The sequence below is a fragment of the Ctenocephalides felis genome, unplaced genomic scaffold (assembly GCF_003426905.1).
Source record: "Ctenocephalides felis isolate EL2017-DRISC unplaced genomic scaffold, ASM342690v1 CF-g0.4_SCAFFOLD_00584, whole genome shotgun sequence".
Classification (NCBI taxonomy): domain Eukaryota; kingdom Metazoa; phylum Arthropoda; class Insecta; order Siphonaptera; family Pulicidae; genus Ctenocephalides; species Ctenocephalides felis.
In genome coordinates, this window is record NW_020536738.1 from 1 (window position 1) to 25,916 (window position 25,916).

The following is a 25,916-nucleotide window of genomic DNA, read 5'->3' on the forward strand; positions in this document are numbered from 1 at the left end:
AATCCGAAGTCCGGACAATCCGAAGTCCGGACAATCCGAAGTCCGGACAATCCGAAGTCCGGACAATCCGAAGTCCGGACAATCCGAAGTCCGGACAATCCGAAGTCCGGACAATCCGAAGTCCGGACAATCCGAAGTCCGGACAATCCGAAGTCCGGACAATCCGAAGTCCGGACCAATCCGAAGTCCGGACAATCCGAAGTCCGGACAATCCGAAGTCCGGACAAATCCGAAGTCCGGACAATCCGAAGTCCGGACAATCCGAAGTCCGGACAATCCGAAGTCCGGACAATCCGAAGTCCGGACAATCCGAAGTCCGGACAATCCGAAGTCCGGACAATCCGAAGTCCGGACAATCCGAAGTCCGGACAATCCGAAGTCCGGACAATCCGAAGTCCGGACAATCCGAAGTCCGGACAATCCGAAGTCCGGACAATCCGAAGTCCGGACAATCCGAAGTCCGGATAATCCGAAGTCCGGATAATCGGAAGTCCGGATAATCGGAAGTCCGGATAATCGGAAGTCCGGATAATCGGAAGTCCGGATAATCGGAAGTCCGGATAATCGGAAGTCCGGATAATCGGAAGTCCGGATAATCGGAAGTCCGGATAATCGGAAGTCCGGATAATCGGAAGTCCGGATAATCGGAAGTCCGGATAATCGGAATTCCGGATAATCGGAATCGGAATTCCGGATAATCGGAATCGGAATTCCGGATAATCGGAATCGGAATTCCGGATAATCGGAATCGGAATTCCGGATAATCGGAATCGGAATTCCGGATAATCGGAATCGGAATTCCGGATAATCGGAATCGGAATTCCGGATAATCGGAATCGGAATTCCGGATAATCGGAATCGGAATTCCGGATAATCGGAATCGGAATTCCGGATAATCGGAATCGGAATTCCGGATAATCGGAATCGGAATTCCGGATAATCGGAATCGGAATTCCGGATAATCGGAATCGGAATTCCGGATAATCGGAATCGGAATTCCGGATAATCGGAATCGGAATTCCGGATAATCGGAATCGGAATTCCGGATAATCGGAATCGGAATTCCGGATAATCGGAATCGGAATTCCGGATAATCGGAATCGGAATTCCGGATAATCGGAATCGGAATTCCGGATAATCGGAATCGGAATTCCGGATAATCGGAATCGGAATTCCGGATAATCGGAATCGGAATTCCGGATAATCGGAATCGAAATTCCGGATAATCGGAATCGGAATCGATTATCCGGAATTCCGATTATCCGGACTTCCGATTATCCGGACTTCCGATTATCCGGACTTCCGATTATCCGGACTTCCCATTATCCGGAATTCGGATTATCCGGAATTCGGATTATCCGGAATTCGGATTATCCGGACTTCCGATTATCCGGACTTCCGATTATCCGGACTTTCGATTATCCGGACTTTCGATTATCCGGAATTCGGATTATCCGGAATTCGGATTATCTGGAATTCGGATATATATATATATATATATATATATATATATATATATATACTAGCTGACCCGGCGAACGTTGTTTTGCTAAATAAGGTATATTCTAGACAATTTCTAGAGAATCAAAAATATTAATACTTTAAGTGTATAAGGATGTGTTGTTTGAATGCTATATACAATGAAGTATTATAAAAACAATAAACCCCATTGGTTTATCTATATTTTGTCAATACAATCAAACTGGAAGATTTATACACTTTCTATAGGAAACAGTATAGACCATCCAAGTCTTTTTTGGTCTTTCGACTAATTGATTACGTTTCAAGTTTTTCATATTGTTTTTGGATTCTGGATTTTGTGTATAATTGTAAATAATACTACTGAGTTTATACAAAATTTTCAAATTTTTGCGAGGAGAGATAGAAAATAAATATTTAAAATTCAAAAAAGTATTTTTTTTTTACCTGCTTTTTGAAAAGTTTCAAGTAACATTCGGTGAAAAAAAGTAAATTTAATATAAAGTATATATGTAGAGCAGGGCGAGGCACAAAGGCCCAATTTGACTTTGAGCAAATGTAAACTATATTGTGAAAACCATAACAATTATATCACAGCAAATAACACATATCAAACGAACAATTATCTGAGTTCAGTAAACTGCCTTCTACTTCATCATTGTAGAAATGTGCTTTTTTGCCGTCTTTCAAAAATTTGTTATCTAGACCTTTTTACCCTGTAGGCGGGGTAACTTGAAACGGGCAGGTGGCAAAAAGATTTAAAGCCTTATTATAGTTTTAAAGGTATTTTACAAAATAATTACATTTTTAACTAATGCTTAAAAACTACCAACGGAAGAAAATACTTTTATTATGGGTTCTCAAAGATTACCGTTTATCTCCCCCATTTCAAAGATTACCGTTTTCAAATCAAGCTTGTAGCTGGCTATAAATCTTTTTTCCTCTACTTTCAAATATTGTTGTTAAACAATGCTTAACTTTACTGATTTTTGACAAATCGGTGGTTGGCCTTTTTAACCCCGGACCTTTATATATTACTATCTATTCTGCGATAAATTCTAGGAAATTATAACTGGAAAAATGTTATTCGACAAAAGGTCCATTTGATCGATACCAAATTTAGGTTCTGAATTTAAATAACATAAATAAAAAATAATATAACCTAGAAAATGTTTTATAAATACCAATAAGCATATAATTATACAAATAAGATCTTTCAGAGCACCGTGTTTGAGAAAAATATGCCAAAAATGCATTTTCATATTAACATATCAAAAAAGTTTATATTTTGAATCTCTAGTAACACTTGGGGCCCGTTTACTAACGTTTTTGTATATAAATAAAACTACAAACAAAACTACTTACTACAAATTTATCACAAATAAATAATATTCGCGTAAAACATCCTATTAAACGTAATTGAACATCATCTGTCAAAAGCGTTTGACATTTCACGAAATTGCCACCGTCCATTGTTCTATTTAAATTACGCTTCTACAAAAATTTTCAAATTATAAATGTAAAGTTTCTACGCGGATTTGAAATAATTTCTCACCTTTTGGACATTCTCTGGATTGGCACGAATTTTTCAAGACTAAGACTGGCCAAATCGATTCAGCCGTTTTCGAGTTTTATTCGGACATTTGAAAGAGAGCTCCATTTTTATATATAATATATATATATATAGAGTATAGTATAGTATAGTATGAATAATACAACAGTTTGCAAATTATAATGGTATATTTAAAATATAATAAAGGGTATGTTTATATTGACTATGCACTTATAGAGGATATTGTTTATATTTTATTTATTAAACTGTACTGACATTCACCACATGGATTCTACACTGATATGTGTGTTTAAACAATGCACAATGGGAAGCAACGGAATATTTTAATCATACATTGATTGTCTATCTTCATCATAAAAATATTTGTCGAATCCACTCATTTTATCGTCCATATCCTTCTGCAATAGGTCCTCCTAGAATTGAAGCAAGTATGTTAATGCTGATCGGTTAAAAAAATTATATTACAAAGCCCAGTAAAGTAAGATAAAGAACGAATTGAATTTTTGACTGATTTTTGCATAAATCTTCCATTGTTTGTAATAGTTCTATTGATTTTTTATCTTTTGAATACTTATTGAAAGATTGTTATAATAAATGTACTTTTATGTAATATGATACATTTTTTTATGATTTTGATAATGTTGATTTTCGAATTAAAATGTACATAAATGAAAGTGAGTATCCAGATTTAGTTACACAATGAAAATTTTAAGCATCGAAAATCTGAAGTAAGAATTAAATTGATGGTAAATTATATGAGTAGCAATCTCTTCAAAATTATAGTGTGTTCTTCTTTTTCTATTACGTTCTACTCACAAACAGTCACTAATTATTGTATAAGATTTTGTTAGGTGCATGAACCAAAACAGTAGAGTCAATAAAGGTTTTTCGCAGAAGGTCCTAAGAAACAGCTCCCATTGTTATTTAAAAATTTTTTTTTTTTTTTTTTATTTTTTTTATGCTTTGGAAACCAGAAAAATCAAGAATATAATAAATAAGTGTTTGAATCGTTTTCTTTGAATTTTTGAAGCATTACGAAAAAAGGAGTTTTTTTTGTAAAAATTTGATTTTTTTTTTTTTTTGAAAAATATTTATTCCATAGCAGTCAACTATAATATTATTATGTTTAAATTAATTTTAGGCGGTATACGGTAAAATTGAATTATTCGGAAGAAATGGCATTTATGAAAACCATTGTTTTTTTTTTTATAAACCATAGCCCATAAATATTTTTTGACCCGCGCAGTAAATTTTCAAACTGTAAATATTGTATTATTAATAACAACTATACTTACAACTATTCTTAACACGAAATTTAATACACGGATTTTTTTTAGAAAAAAAAATGAATCGAGAACTTACTTTCTTATATAAATAAGAATACTGCAATAAAAATAATTATTTCCTCCCTTTGAAAGGTTTCAAATTTAGAATGCTATTAAAAAAAATAACGAAATCGGAGCTGTTTCTGAGGATTGTTTAAGCTTACTTTTTTAAAATTTTCAATCGTTAATTTTAAAAATAATCATCATGGAAAATCCGTGCAAAAAACTTTTTTTTATATAATTTCTTTATGAAAATCTTTATTTCCTGGGCTTATTTTCGTTAGCGTCTTATACAAATTTCGAACATGCTTCATAACATTAAGGAAAAAATCTAGTATTTTAGTATAGCTAAATGGATCTTTTAAGCTTATATTTATTTACTAATTAGCAATTCGTTAGTAGAGGTTGCACTCAAATATACTTTAGAAAACTTTGTCCGCATACCATTCTGTTAGAGTAATAACAAGGACGGGATAACGTTTATGAATTACTATGGATAATTTGATAATTTTATGCGTTAAAATTCATAAACGTTCTGGAGATTTTGGTTACTATGTTAAAGGAATTAAAAGCGAGCACCTTACACATTACAAGAATTTAGTATAACTGTCTATCTAAATTAAATTTAAAAAAAATTTCATATACACAGCCGACAATATAACTATTTATACCAGCAAAACTTGAGGCATGCATTTTCCAAAATAGGTTCAGGGGTTTGAGGCGCTTATATCTACAACGCAATACATACATACATTTTTTTTCACGTAAATAACTATATATTGCTGTATGTATATATATTTACTTTTATCCAATAACAATCTATATTAAATACTTTCATAAATTATTTTCTCAATTTTCTACTGTTAGTAAATGCTACGAAAGGTCAGTTAGTGCATCGCGTGTTAGTAAATGTTACAGAAACTGAGAATCTTACTGTCATATTTTATTTTTAACAAATTTTTCATCCATGGGAACCTTTGTTTTGGTTTGGAATTCTTCGCCCCATTTTGTTGTTGTTTTCTCTGTAATTATCAATTAGTATACGATATTTAATGATGCTACTTTACAAATTTTAAATCATATCACTCTGTAAGCAATGGTATGCAAACGAGTTTCAATAGTACAAATTATACATAAACGAGTTGACAAAAAAGCTAAAATTATTTTTTCATTATTATACTATTCAATTTCTATTGCATAACAAGTTAATTTTTAGTTTGTTTTAGTTAAAGATGAAGAATGGCTATTATAAATTAAAATCTCGATAATATTTTAAATAATTACTTTGGAATTGGAATAATAAAACTTTTGCTCATGAGACCCAACAAATTTGCCAGTAATTATTAACAAATTCCATTTACAAACTTTTAAGTGATATTTTCCGATAATAAATATATATCATTTAATTATTAATCAAATCACAACCTTCATAAAAAGGTCTTGATTTCTCTATCGATTCGATCTCGAAAAGAATTTGTTTATATTAAAAATACTAGGTTCCTCCTATATTTCCATAGTTATTTTTAACCTATTTTTAGGCTCAGAATATAACGTCATTAAAACTATTTAACCCTCTCGCTACGAGTGTCGCCTATAGACGACATCTAGTGTGTCGACTTTTACTTCAATAATTATGACTCTGTGTTAAATTAATAATGAATTAATGAGGATTTTAATTGGATTTATTCCTTACAATTAGTAGTAAAATTTATAATTTTATAAGTGACACAAAATTTATAATCTTGTAATAGTGTCACTCCTGCGGGAAACACTCTCGTAGCGAAAGGGTTAATAAACTCCATAACCTATTTGTTTTTCATAATTATTGAGTTTATATACGGATTCATGAGCTTCGACTTTGAAAGCATTTTTAGTCCAGCTTAAGACTTGTTCACACGACGCTTGTTTCGTTGCTTTTTTGGTTTGCTGGCTAGCATGCTGATTATCAAGTAGGCAAAATGATCTTCATTTGTTGCCAGCAAGCGAGATTTTGATATTAAAATGTGCGCAATTTATGTGAATGGATCATAGACCTATGAATAAAGCCCGAATCACACTACATTTGTTTTTTGGGCTGGTTACACAGCATGCTTGATTTTTAAGTGTGATTTGTTTTAGCTTGCTTGATTTTTGAGTGAGATTTGTTTTAGCTTGCTAGATTATCAAATGTTATGAATCACATGACTAAATACTGCCCATCGAATTCTAATATTGTCTAGGATACTGCATCCCTATTGGTTCGCACGAACACATCCATCTACAAAAATAGCGCACATTCTACTTTTTCCATCACGACAACCAGCATGCTAGCCAGCAGACCAAAAAAGCAACGAATCAAGCTTCGTGTGATTAGGGCTTTGAAAATGCGCTGTGGATGAATTCGATAGTTCGAACCAATAGGAAAACAGTATTTTGACATGTGCTTTATCATATTTGAAAATCAAGTATGCTAAAATAAATCTCTCTCAAAGCATGCAAGCTTTCTCATATCGTGTGCAACTAACGGCTTGAAAAAGTATCATGAAATCTAGCGCTACAAAATCAAGCGTGCTATCCAGCCCAGAAAACACAGCGTCGTGTGAAGAGGGCTTTATATATAGCGAATTGAGACTAAATATTTGGTTTTAATGTAAAAACTACGTTTTGGAGAATTGTAACATTTGTAATTACTGAGCAATTTAGTACCACATACTAACTTAATAGCTTGTTTCAATAACTTTATAATTATCATTGCGTTATAATTATCCTTTTTTACGATTCTTGCAATTATTAGAAGTACTTGCTGTGACTGCAAGATCATTATTCACCATCATTTATGTTGAGCACTGTATGGCGTGATTTATTCAAATAAACTATGGGGTAGATTTATTAAAATCAAACACCAAAACGCAAAGCATTTTTTCGATATATTTACGAGACAGACTATAATTTATAAAAATAAAAATAAAAATACATTATGTTGTAATTTTTTTTACAAGTTACAGTATCCTTACCAAGGCAGTTAGCTTGAAATCGACGCGTTGTGCTGGCGCATGTTCCTTTGAGGTAACCGTCACGATTTTCGTTTGAGGCATGTAACCCGTTTTATATGCGGTCACTTCATATTCTCCAGGCGTTAATAACCTGTAATAGTCGCCACGATACACTGAAAGAAATTTTTGAGATATAGTAACAATTAACATATTGCAAATAAACTGTTCAATACAGTGAAAATATTTGATGTTTGGAAAAATAAAACAAAAAACAAGATATAGACATTCGTGCAAAATTAGTAATATTCGGTTCGATTCTGAAAAAACGAAAATTAGCATAAATCCATTAGTTGCACCTGGATTCTGTTCACGAGTTTTTTTTGAATTGCAATTTATCCATATTACGAATTTATTCAGTACTAGTTTTGGCAGCTTTAGTATATGAGTTGTTTTTAGCAGGCAACCTGTAGTTGTGCAATCCTAGTTGTGATTTATTATGACTATACTTAATACTAGTTTTTGACTTCATTATTTGAATGCACCTGTGCCCACGAACGGTGACCTCACGTGAGATTATTTCGAGATCTATAATTTCAAATTGAAACTTGATATAATGCTGTCTGATATCGAGCTGGCCAAGTTTCACCCGGGACTAGTTTGTGCTAGTACGCGCCCTTAACGTTTTCGCCAAGGAGAAGGAGATAGGGATTGAATATTCAGAAAAACAAAAACAAAAATGAAACAAAAGTATTTAAATTTACTTAAAGGTTGGTTAATTTAAGTTAAAATTATTTAATAAATGTAATTTTATCTTATAAGGAAAACCCGCGCCTTGCTCTTTTGGTATGATGGTAGATTTTATGCCGAAACTGATCGGCGTAAAATATGAGAGGCATATCAAAAGTGGTTTCATTATAAGATTTAAGTAAAATTTGCATTCACTTAAGCTTGCAACGCTTTAGAAAGATTCAACCGATTTGCATGTATTTGCGCCGATTTTTGATGATGGACAGGTGCTGCCGCTTTATAAATAGCGCAATTTTATTTAAGATTTAGAATTTGATGTGTATGCATTGTTTTGATTTTTAATTTAATAATAAGCTTAATTAAATTTTAATTAAAAGTTGGCTTCCTAAGTGGATCAATTATATCTATTCCTGTGAAATGTACGTAAACATTGTTATGGCGACTTGACTCCTCTACATCGATAATTTTTCGAAAATTTCGAAATTTGGAGCAAAACATTATAAAAATAAAAATTGTAAATTTATTTTCGAATTTCTAAATTGCTCGTTAACTTCATTCGTTTTCGATACCATTTGTACTAACCAGGAGAATTTTAGATTTACTCTTCTGGGATTTTGATATCACTTCGCATGGTGATAGAGTTGATATTCTCAACTCTAAACCTCATAAAATATTATTGGCTTATGAGAAGTGATTTAACTATGATATTATTAGATATAATGACGTTTGCATGTGCGATTCCAAGTATCAATAGTCCATTCTCTTACCTGAAGTAACATCATGGTCAATCTCATGTCTCATGCCATCGGTGATGTTCGTAACATGGACCACAGCATTTGATATAGGACGCCCACGAGCGTCCGAAATTAGTCCTTTGATACCTATGTGAGATTGCCAAATATAGTGTATCATTGCCTCACGATTTCGTTCCCATTCCTTTTTCAATTCTGAAGCTGGTGGGTACTTTTTGCATCCCAACTCGAGAGTGATTTCGTAGTCATTCGATGATAGGTAGTTAAAATCTTGCATGCCTCCCGATACGCTGTACCTGAAGAGAGTAAAAGATTCTAAATTGTTATTTGGCCAAAATTAGGATGAAATTTTAAATTACGAAAGATTATTATCGTTAATTACACGAAGGAGACATGTATGGTTCTCGAAACGTGCAATTTTGAATAAAGTATGTATGTTGGTATTATTATTATTACCATTGTGCTCCATTGACGATTCCTCCATTTTCTCCGAAATTAGGCCCATCACATCCACTTCTCGTCTTGGACGCCATGTCGGCATGTTTTGTCGCATATGACAATGCCTAAAACAATCGATGTCGGATTAAATTAACATACAACGGCCGCAAGAATTCAAGAACAATAGAAAATGATTATATTTTTTGTTGTTTTGCTAATGATATTGCGATAATCATTATAACGTAATCGAATCGGTACATTATAAAATAATTAATAACGCAAAAGGTTAAGGTTGAATTCATAAGAAGTTAAATATTCATGTTGCGAAAGACTGAAATTCTTGTAATTTTTATCCATACAAATGAAGATGAACATGAGAAATGTATTATTACTTACCAGATGTCTGAATGTATTATCATCTGGTGTTCCAGTATATTCATCATAGTCAGCACCAGACCGACTGCTATCGTATGGATAGTTTGCAACTAAGTCTCCTCCATGCATATTAGCAGATAAAACAAATGGCACTTGCATTATAAGACGCATTACAGCTCTCGTTTCTGGTTGAAGCTAAAAAACGAAAATATCATAGATATTGCAAATGTGTTAGCTAAATCACGCCGAAAACTTACTGGTTCATTTAATCTATCGACCATAGTTAAGTGGTGATTGTTGAAGTCGTGCGTCTCTTCATTATCAAACATAATCCTATCGAGATCTGGGAAGTTCCTGTTGAGATCTATTGATCTATTATTTGATCGACCTATTAAGTAATCTTTTCCGCCCTGGAATTGATTACAACATTAAAATTTAAATTCATTAATTTTATTCATTCATATTTATATAAAGAAAAGCTTCAGTAATTTATCTTGATGCATGTGATGCACCTATATTCAATTTAATTTATACGGTTAAAATAATGTTTTAACTTACGACTTCGGTAGCAGTTTGCCATCCATCAGGATTCATGCTGGGCATGAGATGGATGCGAGTGTTTGCTAAAAGTGTCATAAGATCAGGATCACCGGTGCGATATCCTTCACAAAGGTGATGAGCTAAACCTAACAGTAACTCTCTTCCTAATACTTCGTTACCATGCATGTTTGCAATGTATTTGAATTCCGGAACAACTAAAAGAAAAGGAGAAGGCAATGTTTTATATTAGGCTATTAGGATATTAGGCAATTTCTTTGCCTTGAGAGTTTTTGTAGTTTCATATTTTTGGGATAACATCTAAAAAATCTTTGAATAAATTTTAAAGTAAACTGGTAAAAATCATCAACCGACGTTACGTCCTATAAGTTGCTGGGCTAAAACTTCTCCTTTCTTCGTATTTTCAGATGGTAACCCAATGGATAATCCATCCATATTTGATGATTTTATTATTACAATTTATCTAATATGACTAACTATTTATTGGTGCAGCAATATCGGGCAAGGGCTATTTTCACTTGGAAACCTATTGCTATCTATAATTTCAGATGAAAATCGTTGTCACTGCTGCCTGACAACAGGTTGCTCGAAGTGGATATCGAACCCGGGATCTATGAATCAAGTCCCGTCGCTCTTAACTGCTTATAGGTATTCTTACGGGAAGGCCAATTATGTTTTATTATTATTGCTATTGAAGTAGCCAAAAGGTTAGTGATTTATAATTGGTTAAGTTGTATATGCAATTGTGGTAAAATAAGCTTAGCCAGTGTAATTTTTTGAAACCAGGTGGTATAGCGAAACCATGAATTTTCTAACAATACAAGTTTTTACTTTTTTGTTAACGTCGTAAGGGACCAATTCTGCCGCACAACAGAAAAATGCTATGTCAAGGCAATGTTACGCTCCAACTTCTATACATTATGCTACTGAATCATACTGAATACTGTCAAAATGTCATGTATTTGCTGTGCATTCGGGTGTTTTGACATAAACTGCAACGTCACTCGTATGTTATGAAGCTTTGTCAGAAAAACCCTGTTATCTGAGATCGTTTTTTTTGACATTTCTGCGGTTTCTAGGTTAGGTTTTCTATCTGACAACCTGCGGAAAACGCCTGACTGCACAGCAACCACATGGCTTTTGTTAATATTTAGTATGGAAAGTTTTTCATAACATAGCCTTGCCAAAAACATTGGCCTGCTATGCGGCAAAATTGGTCTATAAATTACATGTCATAAGATATGATCGTTAAGCGAGGTTTTACAGTCGTATTTTATTACAAATCTGTTCAGTTTCACTTTAATATAATTTGCAGAATTTATAATATTTCTTCCTCTATGCGATTAAGTTCTTACATGTCCTTGTCTGAATAATTCATTTTAATAAAAATAGCGAAATCGAAGCTTTGCTTCAGTTGCAGTCATTAATACTTTATCAAGATATCGATTACCATGGCACTAATGGATAAGTTCGATACACATAAAATAACCATCACCATGTAGATTAAAAATAAATAAATCCGTAATGAGAAATCAATGTTTTCCTCTGAACTCTACACCCACGCTCGGTTAATGGCGGCAATACTCCATCAACGGCTGGGATAAATATACAAGAATTTATACTTGTATTTTTATCAAAAAGTATTTATAAGTGTTACAGAAATATGATTTATATAAACTGCTAAATAATTTCTCTTCGTGCAAAGTCAGTCTCGCTCTTAAATTACGAAGAATATTGTGTTTAATTTATTCTATGAGAAGTAAATTTAAATTCTGATTCTCACTAACTGAAAGTTTACAAGAAATGATGAAATAAATACAACAATACACGGCCTAAATTTAGCAGTTCTGGCACACTTTGTTATAATAAGCAGATATCGTGTAGAGACAATTGCATTTGCATGGCAAATTTATTCTTTAGAACACCTCTGAATAAAAATAAGGACAAACTTATTTTTAACCAGTTAGCTGTGATTGACCAGTATGGAGAAGTGTATTCTCGTCATGGTCATAAATATTTGTCCATTGGCTTAGATTGCAATTTTTGGAAAAAGAACCACATCATGTTCTAAAATTTTAAGATATTTAGAATATTTTGAGTCTGTGCCGGTAGATCATAAATTGTTGTAAAGAACATCAGGATGTTAACATGTTTACAAAACAAAGCGCTGCAAAGCTGTTTTAGATACGAAGTATGGAAACGTGTCGCAGTCTGAATGATTAAAATTTGTACTAAAATATTAAAATTTCTATAAAACATTAGATAATTTGATCAGAAAATCGCTTGATTTGTGCTTTCGAAATCGTCGACGATAAATTACTGTATCCGCACATACATGCATATATACTACACACACACTCACACACACATCTATTTTTTCCAAGGTATGCCAAAATGTTTAAAAGGGTTTGAAAGGTGAAGAGATGTAAAAATGTTTATTTTCGATTTTTTGCGATTACTATAACTTACCCTACAGGAAGTTAATTATGAATTAATTAAAATTTAAAATGCTTGTCGCATTTTTGATTTTTTGTGTTGTATGGAATACAGCATAGAAATCGCTTGGCTTGATTCATAGTAATATTGTTCCGTCTGTCTGTCTGAAAGTGCTTTCTACAAAATCGTGACTTTTCCATCTCGTCGTCGCTTTTTCACAATGTGAATGTTTAGAATTTCATTTTGTATCATATTAGTATCGTATCTTGTTCGTAGTTATCATTACCTATGATATTTATGGGGATTGAGATTGTTTATAAAGTTATATTGCTTTCATGCAACTATTAAGTTAATGGCTTAGAGAAAGTACTAAAGTACATCTTGTAGTTGTATATATATATATATATGTTGATCAAGAAATTATGATTATTATTAACTTCCCGTAGGGTAAGATATAGTAATTGTCCTAAAATCGAAAATAATTTTTTTTCAATACCTTTACGTTTCAGAGGTTTCTGAACATTTTGGCATACCTAAAAAAATGGATTTGTGTGTATGTATGTATGGACACAATTTTTAGTCCACGATTTCGGGCGCACGGATCAAGCGATTTGAATAATTAAACATTTGATTCCTACTGATGGGAAGACGTGCTAATTAGTTTTTAGCAAAGACAGGTTCAACTGTTTCGTAGATAAGGAGCAAAGAGTGTAGAAATTAGAAATTAAGTTTTTGAAGGAACTGACCATTCGATTAAAAAAACATTCAATTTTTAATGATGGGAAGAAATGGTGATTTGTTTTTGGCAAAGACAGGTCCATCCGTTCCGGAGATACGGAGCTAAATGTGCAGAAAATGATGGTTTTTGAGAGAACAAAGCATCCAATTTGAATGATTTAGATAACATTTTGCTTGTGTTGACAGTGTGAAGAATCTTTTAGTGAGGAAAGCATTTTTTTCTCATTTTTTTAATTTATTATAATTTTTTTTAATATCGAAAATATTTAGAATTTTCAATTTTAATTCTAGCTAAAATTCTGAAGCTCACTTATATACTTGAAATAAGGGGGCGTTTATTAATCACGTGATCAATTTCTAAGGATTTTTGGAAACTTCTTTCCCTTTGGTGATACGTGCTGATATTCAAAATTACCTTCCTCCCCAATCAAACATTACGAGTACTTTTAGTTACGAGAAAAAAATTAAAATCGTTGATTTATTTTTAATTGTTTTGATTTTTTAAAGAAAAATTATGTAAAAAATTATTATACGTGATATCTTACTATACCCCTCCCTTCCCCACGTGATATTTTGTGATTTTTTGTCAAACCCCCCCTCACCCTTAAAAATCTCACGTGATTAATAGACGCCTCATAAACAATTTTAAATTTGCAATTCAGTTTATATAATTTTTTAAAGTATGAGATAAGGTCTTTCATTCTAACTTCGCTTGATTGAGTTTTGTGTATTTACTTTTCATTATATAAACGTTGTCGACCAATTTATAAGCTGCAAAAAAGCTTTTGTCTATAAAATACTAAAAATGAAAGTTCAAGTATTTATAATAATCTATTTGAACATATTTAAAATCCCACAAATATTCCTTTTACCTTACGGAAAGTTCCAATAATTTGCCTTAAGGCACGATGCCATGCACCACTAGTTATAACAGCTATTATCTCGAATGTTCAGAGAGTAAAATTAATCAATTTATCCATGCATACATGATATGGGCATTAATATTTACATAAAGCATATTACATACGCGGTCGATGTTTTCCCGGCGTCATGGCGAATTCTATGACGTAGAGTGGTACCCCGCGAACAGAGGCCTCGCTTAGCGCGTACAACCGCGTTATACCGGGACATCTCTCGTGTATCGCTTTCAGAACTTCCGCCAATTCCTCGTTATTGTGGTGTTTCCACGTGAAATCCTCTCTGGTGGCCACGGAAGCGGCGGTGGTGAATTCGACGACGTGACCAAAGCTGGCGAGCGCGCACAGGAGCGCGACCAAGCGCAGCGTCGGTGCCATTTCACGCTCACGTAGGCTCGCTCGCGCTGGCTGGAAATTGATAATAATATACAATGATGTCGTTTTTACATCCTACATTTTAAATATATCACAAGTCTGCGCTTCGGAAATAATGGTACAATCAGTGACATCAGTTACGTAGAGAACAAGTGAAAGTATAGCGTAACAAGTAGAACCCAGAGCGTTGAGAATAGTTTTGATTTTATGAACTACCATGAGAAGACAACTTCGCTGATAAAAAAAAACTTACGTTTGAGATTATTATAATAAACATCAAGCATAATATTGATTGTAAATTGAAAATAGCTTGTACTATGATATGATTTTAAATCCCTTTTTTTCTGCAAAAAGGCAGAAACTGGTCATCATGTCGAGATGCCCGAAAGAAGTACTCTACATTGATCAACTAATCTAGTAAATAGTGATAGTGATTCTTTTCAACAAACATTAGCTGTGACACAGGCAAATGGAAAATAGGGATATTTTTATATTCAGCTCTACAACCTAATATAATTTCAGGCATCAAATGCTGTCATGACAAAAATGTAGTTTTATTACATGATTAATACGTGTAAGAACAAATTTCTTTCTACAAGAGGAAATACGGACAAATAAGTGAAAATGTACAAACCGACACAGTGGCCTTAATTAAAAACTGGCTAGTTTTTAATTAAGGCTACTGTAGTTTTTAAATAACCTTTTCGCGTTTGTCAAACGTGATAAAAGCCATAATCACAAATTGGTCAGATGTTGAGCGTCATTGCCAATTTATTGTCGCAGTAATCAGTTCAAAAGTGTTTCGCTCTTTCAAAAGTTTATTTTGGGAGCGTTTTTATCGTGTTTTTTGGGGCCTTATTTATTGTTGTTTGTAATTATTACTTTTATTATGCCAGTACTAGTTATTTCGACCAATTTTATTGATGGAATTTTGCTTAATTATTCATTTATGACCAAAATGACATATTTATACAACGGACAAAATGACATAGTACTATTTTGCAAGAACTACAGATAATATATCTTGTTCCAGGTCAAGAAAGAAAATTGGAATCTATCAAAGGTGATTGGCTTCCTTAACCTTCTTCTTTAACTGCTTTTAAAAACAGACGCAAACATCCAACGGTGAAAAGCAGAGACTTGCATTGATTGCAAAACCTAAGGTTAGTTAAGATGTATGATTTGTTTCCTTTGGTCTCATGCTTCATATGCCAATGTCCCAAAGAGGACCAAATGATTTATTTGTTATCTGCCTTCTTAGAAATTAGTATCTCAGTATTATCTTATCCTATAGGTCATTTTATCCGCACTATACGAATAAAATGATTTGTGCAATTGTTTGCATTATTTATTATTCCTACCTATGTTATTATAGTTCCTACTTCAATAAAAAACTATATTACTGGTAGTCGTCTAAAATGAGTAAAATGAAAATTGGGACTGATCATAATATCATTAAATAAATAAATGTCATTAAAAAACAGTACACCATGTGATTTTGTCCATAACACTTCTACTTATTATTCTAAGCAAAATGGATAATTTACTCAAGTAATTTTGAATGGAACACAAGATGATTTCATATCTTTAATCGCGTACTTTATATCTATATGACACTTTTATGACGTTGAGACTTTCGACTGAAAGTGGAAGACTGTGGAAATATTCAGGCTGTTTTGAGAAATTTGCCTTATGTTTTATGAATAAACAAATAAACGAAAGATGGTGTCCACAATTGACGTTAGCAAATGCAATAGACAAGAGTGGGCAATAATTACTATCATTATTCGCCCTCGGCTGCATTTAATTATTTTACAATTTGCTTTCAGAGATATCTTACAAGAATATTATGTGCGCAGTTTTATAATGACCTATTTTTAACTGGATATCGTCCTTAAATAAAACTATCAAAAATAATTTATTTACATAAATGAAAAACATTCTTATATGCTACCTATAAATAGCGCAAAAAGATGCAAGAAATGCAATGAAGGTATAAATTTACCTATATTTTCTAAGCTTACAATCTTACTTCCCATAGGGTAAGTTATAGGATATAGTAATCGCAAAAAATCGAAAATAAAAATTTGAGCATGTCTTAACATTTCAAAAGTTTCTGAACATTTTTGCATATCTTGCAAAAATTGATGTGTGTATGCCTGCTGTGTGTGTGTTTGTATGTACATATGTGCGGATACAATTTTTCATCGACGATTTAGAGAACACGGATCGACCGATTTAAATAATTCAAAAAACCTTCGATTTCTATTGATAAGGAGACATACTGATTAGTTTTTGACCACGGCAGGTCCAGCCGTTTCGAATATACGGGGCAAAAAGTGCCAAAAACAGCAATTCAGTTTTTGATAGAACGGAGCCGTCCGGTTTGAATAATTCAAAAAACATTTTACTTGTAAAAACAAATTGAAGAACTGATCAAACTTTTGGTACAGCCATGTAGCGAGAATGCTTTCAATAAAAAGTCAATATTTTCAAAAAAATAGAATATAAAAAAATAAAATTTTGCATAAAAAACATTTTTCTCAAAAATTTCTCAACAATCTAATTTTTTCAAAGTTTTCAAAAAATTTTAAAGCGTTTGAAATTTTTACATCACGCTACGGGAAATTCCAGCAACTTGCCTTAAGGCACGATGTCATTGCTCACTAGTTTAATGTTCCATAATTATTGCTCATATAATAGTATACTAAAAATGACATAGCTTCGATAAAATTTAATTTTATTTGTTCATTAAGTCTTATCTAAAACAGTTACGTTATCTAATGTCAGTATATGAAAAATGTGCATATATCAATTAAGGTTTTACGTTGTTCAAATTAAGTATTTGTTTAATATAATTTTATTAACAAATGACCAGCTATTGAAAATGTAAATAGAATAATAGAAATTGTACTCCTTCCGGCGACACACATTGTTCTGTCATAGTTGAAAAGTAAATAATGTGAAAAAATCAACACATTACCTGTCAACGGAACTAAATTAAGGCACCTCTCCTCACAATGCAAATTAGAATTTAAACAAATGATACACTACGCGAACAATAATTTAAATAATGACACTAGACACTTATTTAATTTTTTACGTTAATATTTAGAAAAACATTTAAAACTGTTTAAACATACACTACATTGCAATTTCTTATTAAAAAAGTAATTAAAGTTATTTAAAATATTTTAAAATTCAGAAAAATTAAAAAAACTATGCGATTTATGCATTTTGTGCAATCACGCGGAATTGACTAATTGATATCACATACGTTCATTTGTTTTTTCATATTTTTACATATTGTTATATATACTAGCTGACCCGGCAAACGTTGTTTTAAACAAAATTTCTAGTACAAAAATATAAATCTAGTATACACGTTGATGGGGCAGCTAACAAAAAATATTCCCGGGTCATATTATTAATCTTTGCAAGAGCCAACCAAATCTGAAACTGATTCTATTTAACATTTAATAAATAGTTTTTTGAAGTAAAAAAGTTCCATGTATTTTTCAATTTCGAATTATAGAAAAATAAAATAAAGAAAATTTTTAAAAAAATTTAGGTGTGGAAAATCCTTAATAAATATTTTGAAGTAAAAAAGAGTTGTCTGTATTTTTCAATTCGACATTGAAAAAAATAAAATAAAAAAAAATCACCCCAAAATTTAAAAATAGTGTTGAGCTTCGACCCTTAAAACAATACATTATTTTTCAAAGAAAAATTTAAGCTTTCTTTTTCAAGGTCAAAAATCTGAATTAAAATCATGTTAAAAATATTCAGTAACTGAACGCGCAAAAAAAAGATTGAATTATTAACCCTTTCCACTCAGATGCCGCAATTTGCGAGTTGAAAGGGTTGAAATGGCTATAAAAAGCAGAAACTGGTGATAAAGAGGTAAAAAAAAAAAAATCGTCAAAAAATTATGGTAAACAATCCTTATTCATCACTTACGGGTATGAAAAATAGATAGTAGCGGATTCTCAGGCCTACGAAATACGAATATAAAATTTGGTAAAAATCGGCAAAAATGTTGAGTTTAAGCCTCCGCTCTGTCAAACCTGACATCGGGCAGCAGCGATGTATATTTTTACTTGAAAATATAGATCTAAAACATATTTCCGATTGAAAATAAGCTTATTTCGGGCACTGTAGTATGAAATGGTAATAGGAAATTTCTACAGTATTATTTCCTGAATTGAGTTGGAGTTTAACTCAGCTCACGGACCTGCCCTATATATATAATACGACCACCCATATATATAATATGAGTTATGGGCAATGCTATGATAAAACGATATTAAATACTTTGAGCTTTCTGACGCATTAAGAGTTGTTGTTTTCCTTCTATATATTGTTTATTCACTAAATTTCATAGTTATCTAATCAAGTTTTTAATTTCTTACTTTATAGATTCACTGATGATGACTTTAAATTGTATGGCGAAACGTTTTAGAATTAAGGATTAATTTATAAACCTTGTTTTTTTATGTATCGCTCTAAAAGTTACTTACTCATATATCTCTACATCAAAATCAACTATTCTATCTATATATTATATACAATAATATACATTATCATGCAACATAAATTATGAAAACATAGCAATAAAGTACAAATTTATCAACAAATATCTATTTGAATGTAAAGTCAAAGCAATAAGTGTGTTCTTGAACTTCAGAAACATGATGTTTCTATTATGAAAACAATTTAAAATAAGCAAACAACAATCGACGCCAACCAGGTGCGAAGTACTTACGGTACACCGAATGATTTTATGTCGAATATGTATTTTATGACACAGAATTCAAACGAAATATTAAATAATGATGAGTAATTACATTGTATTATTAGTATTTAAGTTTATGAGTACTTACAGTTTTATTAAGCACAGTTAGATATAAAAAACTTGAATATTTACTATTTATTATGGCACATGTCAGCTCACCGAACGACTAATATAAGAACTGTTGAAATATTCCGAGTTCCCAACGAATACAGTTAGTTTGAATATTTCGACAGCAGCAGTAATGTTAAAATTACCATAATTTTTAATGCATATATATATATATATATATATAGCGGAGCGGAGCTAGGGGCTTGTTGTAACAGTTTTTTTTTAAATTAATATATCTTGAAATCCACTGATGGTATTTCTACAAAATAAAGATAGATAGTTGCTCTAGCTTTTCCTCAACAGAATCGAGTAAAAATCATTCCTCAAATGTTATTGTTACATTATTTCACAATTAATCAATTTCTAGAAAAAGTGCGTTGTTACAACTTACCCCATGCTTGAGACTAGTTGTAAAATTTACCGGAGCAAGTAATAACGACAATAATGCTTCAGATAATTCTTTCTCTACTTATTTTTTTTTTCTTAAATGACTTGTTTCTAAGTAAGTCTTTTCATACAAGAACGCAAACTATAATTAACCCTTTCCACTTGGATGCCGTAAAATTAATGAAAATCCCGGAATTAGCGAGAGGAAAGTGTTAATACAAATAAAATATATAATGTCTTCTGTAATAGAAATAGAAATAAAGTTTTTGAGAGAACGGAGTATCCGATTCGAATGATCCAACAAACATTGAATTTGTAATGATTGGGAGATTGGTGATTAGTTTTTGGCAAAGGCAGGTCCAGCCATTTCGAAGCTACAGAGCTAAATGTACAAAAAATGGCCGTTTTTGGAAAAACTAAGCATCCAATTTGAATGATTCAAAACTTGTGTTGACAAAACAATTGCTTTTGGATAAAAAAAATATTTCAAAATTTTTTTTTTTTTCAAAGAAAAAAAAAAATGTATCGAGAATAATTCAGATTTTAAATTTATTAATATAATAATAATTTTATTTTTCATTATTATTAATACTATTATTTTAATTATTATTTATTCATTTATTCTATTATTCATTCATTTATTTATTCTATTTATTTTTTTTAACTCCTTTTATTCTATTTTTTTTTCTTTATGAATTTGATTTTCAATACCATAACTTTCAACTTATAGATTGTATTGTAATCTGATTGTTAAAATTAGCAGAAATAAAAAAAAAAAATTGGCTAAAGTTCTAAAGCTCACTTATATACTTTAAATAAATAATTTTAACCTTGTAATTCAGTTTATATAATTCTTATAAATATTAGTAAATGTTACAGTATTTATAATAATAATCTATTTGAAAACATTTAATATTCCTCGAACATTTCGTTACGGTACGGGAAGTTCCAGCAATTTGCATTAAGGCACGATGCCATACACCACTAGTTTTTACTTTAATAAAGATATCTAATAGATATTTAAATAGATATTATCTATTTAAACAGTTTAACAATCACACATATTGTTGCACATTATCAAAAATTGATAAATTTCAGGCAAATTATGATGTATAAAATTCAAAATTAGTCGATGGTAATAAAGTAAACCGAAATTTGATAATAGTACAATTTTATATTATATGTCAAAAATGACGGACCTGCACAGTTGTGTTTATTGCGTCGACAGAAAAAAAATTGAGAAAAATAAATTAAATAAAGAAATTAAAAATATTTTAATATCGTTGAAGACTCTATTGAAAAACGCATGTTACCTCTGTTACAAATAGCCCCTAGTTCCTCTACTCATATGTTTACATACAAATAATGTTATATACAAATTTTATATATACATATAATATAGTTTGTATATGTTCACTAATATACATATTTTAAAAATACGTCAACACTTCTTCAATAAACGGTGGCCAATTATTGTAATTATTGCCAGTAAACTGCACGATTCAATAAACGCGCGCATTGTTATTGAAACCAATAACAAGCGAACGGCGCTCGGTCGCATGAAACTTATTCTCAACGTCTGGACAAAATGTTAAACAACAATAATTTCAATCAATTTTAAACAATTGCACATGCACTTTATTAAACTGATCTTACGTGTAAGAAAACGTCGCAGTCTGCCGTATGAACAATGTGTTTTCAACTTCCAATGTCAGTTCACATACTGTGGCGTTCTGGGTCTATCAGCGCCGAGCGAGGGTTGAGCGACGCGAGAGCATGTGGGCGACGTGACGTCAAAGCGGAGCTATGGATTTTCGCCTGCCTGCGGGCGCTTGCGCCGGGCTCAGGGATTGTTCACCGGTTAACGAACGGCTAAATGATAAATGAATTAGGCGCGATTATGAAATCAAACTGATTTGCAAACGATGGCCGTAGTAAAAGATTTACGCGAATGTCATCTTGATAAAAAAAATTGTGGTGCGTGGCACTGTGCCTTACGGCAAATTGCTGGAACTTTCCGTGCCAAAGTTTTTTTTTTTAAAAAAAACGATTAACATTTTTGAAAACATTTTACTTTGAAAAAATTAGATTTTTGAGAAATTATAAATTATTGACTAAAATTGATTTTTTTTGAAAAAAAAAGACTTTTTGAAAAAAAAATGTTTTTATATTTTGAAATATTTTGGAAATTCTGACCTTTTTTCAAAGAAATCGTACTGCTTTAACTGCATAGAGATGAAATATCAAAGCGCGTAAGCGCCGCGTCGTTGTTTAACGATTAACATTGGTACGGAACCAATAGGAATGTAAACAAAATGTATACTTATTGTTAAAATCTCTATAAAATATCTGATAATTTGATGTGCGATCATTTTAGACCGCCAAATGACATTTTTTTTTTACTTTTTTCACTAGATCTGCGAAACCGCTAGACCTGCTTTCATGAAAATTTAATCAAATTTTCATCTTGTCAATACAAGTGAAATGTTTTTTGAATTATTAAAATCGGACGCTCCGTTCTCTTCAAAACTGAGTTACGGTTTGTGGCACTTTTTGCCCCGTATCATCGAAACGGCTAGATCTGTCTTTGGCAAAACTAATAAGCACGTCTCCTTATCAATAGTAATCGAATGTTTTTTGATTTATTAAAATCGGTTGAACCGTGTTCCCGAAATCGTCGATGATAATTTGTATCCGAACACACACACATATACACATACCTCAATTTTTTCTAAGGTATGCCAGAATGTTCAAAAACCTCTGAAACGTAAATATATATAAAAATTTCCATTTTCGTTTTTTTTGCGGTTACTATAACTTACCCTAGGGAAAGTTAAAAATTTGATTTTTTAGAGAATTCTGAAATTTTTCATAAAAATCGCTTTTTTGGAAATTTTGAATTTTATTTTAATTTAAAAAATTCAAACCTATTGAAATCGGTTGATCCATATTGTCAAAAATGACAAGAACATTTATTTGAACTACATATATAAGTTAGTTTCAAACATTATAAAACTTGATATGAAACCCAATTCTTCATTCTTATTAATACAAATAAAATATTTTCTGAATCATTCAAATTGACGCTTTGTTATCTCAAATACTGAATTATCATTTTTTGCACTTCTTGCTCCAAATCTTCAAACCGGCTGGACCTGCCTTTGCCAAAAACTAGTCAGGATGTTAACCCATCAATAGGAATCGAATGTTTTTTAAAACATTCAAATCGGTTGATCTGTGCTCTCGAAATCGTCCACGAAAATCTGTTCCGCACTCACATATACACACATTCATCAATTTTTTCTAGGGGATGCCAAAATGTTCAGGGGGACTATGCAAAAAAATTTATTTTAAATTATTTTGCGTTTACTATAACTTACTTTACGGAAAGTTAATGAAAAAAAAACAGTTTTAGATATTTTACTCATATATCTCATATTAAGTTTAGCACAGCATTATTTCATTTGGTATTTGATTTTCGTATTGCAAGATTTTGTTACAAAGGCACGATGAAATTTATTACAAATAGGACTGAAGTACATAGCGTTTACGTATGTTTAACCCCAAAAACTGTCTTAAGTACAATGTGTTTTACAACATAACAACAATATTTTTATACCGAAAACAAAGATATAAAGTGATTCATTTAAATTGGAAGAGCCAAATTTAGAAGCATTTGTTAAGTAAAAACAATATTTTTTATTTAAAATAGCTGCAACTCTTGGATCCAAAATAAATGAAATGAAATACTGTTTTTTTCGTATATTTTTCTTAAAAACAAACTTTAAATGGCTTACTCTGTAATGCTCTATAAGTTGGAACTATTGAGATTCTAAAACTTAAAAATAATCCAATGTATTCTGTTCTTTTAATAATTTTGATATTTCAATATTTTTTAATCTTAACTTTATTTTTTCGTACTTATTTATAAATATGAATGACTCTATCCATTATTCAAATCTTTTGTTATAAAATAACAAACGCTATTATCGAATATATGGAATTGTAGTAATCATAATATATTGATTGAAGTAAACATGATATAAAAACTACGGAGAAAATGCTATTGCTCATAAATGAATCATGGCAGATAATTTCTAATCATAATCGCAATATTTTGGATATGAAAATATGAAATAGATAAGATAATATTACAAACAATGATTGAATGTCCTGTTTAATTTTTATCATATTTTTATTATATTATGGCGTTGTTTATACCACGGCAGTTTTATAATTGTAATTTGCAAATTTATTATATATATATATATATATATATATATATATTTGTGTGTGTGTGTGTGTTTGTGTATAATTTAGTGTCACTTTTGTAAGAACTCAATATAATTCAAAATTAGATTTGAACATTTTACTTTGTTTCATATACCAGACTTATAAAAATGTACACCGCTCGGGCATATTCTTTTACATAATTTTATATACATAACAATATTTAGAAAGTTTATCTTCAACTCCATGCGACTTTGTTGATATCTTGACTATAGAGTCACATTTGTTTTCTTGCGGTGTAATTTCTGAAATTTATCAAATTAGTGGAACAATGCTTTAGTGCATTGTTTAATTATTTAGCTTGTTAACAATATAATTAGAGCATAACATTGCTTTGCAAAGTTTACAGCATATTAAAATGTTGTAAAAATCTCTATAATTATAATTTTATAAAGGACTTGGCCCTTGGATCGATTCTTGGCATTTAACATAAAAAATATGAAAAAATTAATAGAAATTGAATTGTAGATATAAAAGTAGATTTAAAAATATTTAATTTGAAATTAAATATAAATAGAATTGTTGAATTGAATTTGAATAAAAATTAGAAGTACAAAGAAAGCAAGAAAGATTAGAATTGAGAAGATTAGAATTAAGTTGAGTTGAATTTGAATACAAAATTAGAAGAAAAAGAAAAAAGCAAAATTAGAATTCGAGAAGTTCAGATTTAGAAGAAAAAAGAATAAGGAATGAGTTGCAAAAAGCTAAAGATTATAGACGTAGTATGAAATTTATTAAAACTCTCCTTCGATAACTCAGGTTGTTGGTTTATAATTTAACCCTTGTAGCTGTGGACTGTATTAAACACTAATTTGTTTGTATATTATGTATTTGTTGCAGTTCTAATTACAATAACCGATTTGTTACTAAGTTATAATGAAAGAAGATATATTTATTTATTATTTATTACACATGCTGTTTTGCGGACTTTACTTTTAGAAGTGTACAACTTGCCCCATCTAACTCTCCGCTTCCCCCTCTACCAGGGGTAGCATCCATTCCGGGTAAAAGCTCAATGCCATGAAGATTGTCATCTTCATGGTCAATATAATAAAACGAAAATACGTCCGAACAGATTGAATAGGATATAAATAACAAGATTGAATACATAGTATATAATATATGCAAGATAGTGTAGAATATATAAAGATGACATAGAATAATAAAATAAAAATGAAATATAATATAAAAAATAATACAAATATAAAAATAATAACAATGAAATGAGGTGGCTAAATGCTTTAAGTAAGCGAGGCCAATATACAAAAAAAACGTTTATTTTATATAACACAGTTTCAAGCTTGATGTCATATGGGTTTCGAGTTATCATTGAAATCATTTGCATTGATTTTATGAGATCTGAAATGAGCCATTGATTTTTAAGTTGTTGTTATTTGAAGCTTTAAGGTTTGCAACCCCTGTTGGTTTCCGAGTGAAACTCACGTTCGCTATTGGACACCTGGCCGTAAACAAGAAAAGTTTACTCGGGAAATTGACAACTCCGGCAAATGAGACCGTAAGCCGTTTAGCACTGCACATCATCTTTGTGTGGAGATGCGGGTGCCATGCAGGTAGCAATTTACTCGTAAATCCATCCGAAGTGGGATTTTTCGTAATAGAAATAGGTCATCTTCTCTGAGTTTCACCTTTT

General features: G+C 31.2%; 1 protein-coding gene across 3 annotated transcripts; it reads right to left on the bottom strand.

Moving 5' to 3' along the window:
- Positions 1-3,262: 3,262 nt before the first annotated feature.
- LOC113366348 (carboxypeptidase E-like) lies at positions 3,263-21,746 on the bottom strand. 3 transcript variants are annotated; one of them, XM_026607942.1, is made up of 10 exons: positions 21,632-21,746; positions 14,421-14,718; positions 10,220-10,416; positions 9,919-10,071; positions 9,683-9,856; positions 9,305-9,411; positions 8,864-9,144; positions 7,371-7,522; positions 5,312-5,399; positions 3,345-3,465 (listed from the first exon to the last, which is right to left on the bottom strand). In XM_026607942.1, the coding sequence occupies exons 2-10, from the start codon at positions 14,686-14,688 to the stop codon at positions 3,434-3,436; spliced, it is 1,452 nt and encodes a 483-aa protein (XP_026463727.1). In that variant the 5' UTR covers positions 14,689-14,718; positions 21,632-21,746; the 3' UTR covers positions 3,345-3,433. The 3 variants fall into 3 exon arrangements, with proteins under 3 accessions (XP_026463743.1, XP_026463727.1, XP_026463735.1); XM_026607950.1 differs by having other exon boundaries at positions 14,421-14,714; positions 21,632-21,672; XM_026607958.1 differs by lacking the exon at positions 5,312-5,399 and having other exon boundaries at positions 3,263-3,465.
- Positions 21,747-25,916: the final 4,170 nt, after the last annotated feature.

Excerpts from the sequence above, each read along its gene's own strand:
- LOC113366348 (XM_026607942.1), bottom strand. The coding sequence starts at position 14,688 with ATGGCACCGACGCTGCGCTTGGTCGCGCTCCTGTGCGCGCTCGCCAGC. Across the intron at positions 9,857-9,918 it reads TCGATAGATTAAATGAACCA|CTTCAACCAGAAACGAGAGC; the intron begins GTAAGTTTTCGG and ends TTCGTTTTTTAG. Across the intron at positions 7,523-8,863 it reads TGACCATGATGTTACTTCAG|TGTATCGTGGCGACTATTAC; the intron begins GTAAGAGAATGG and ends AATTTCTTTCAG.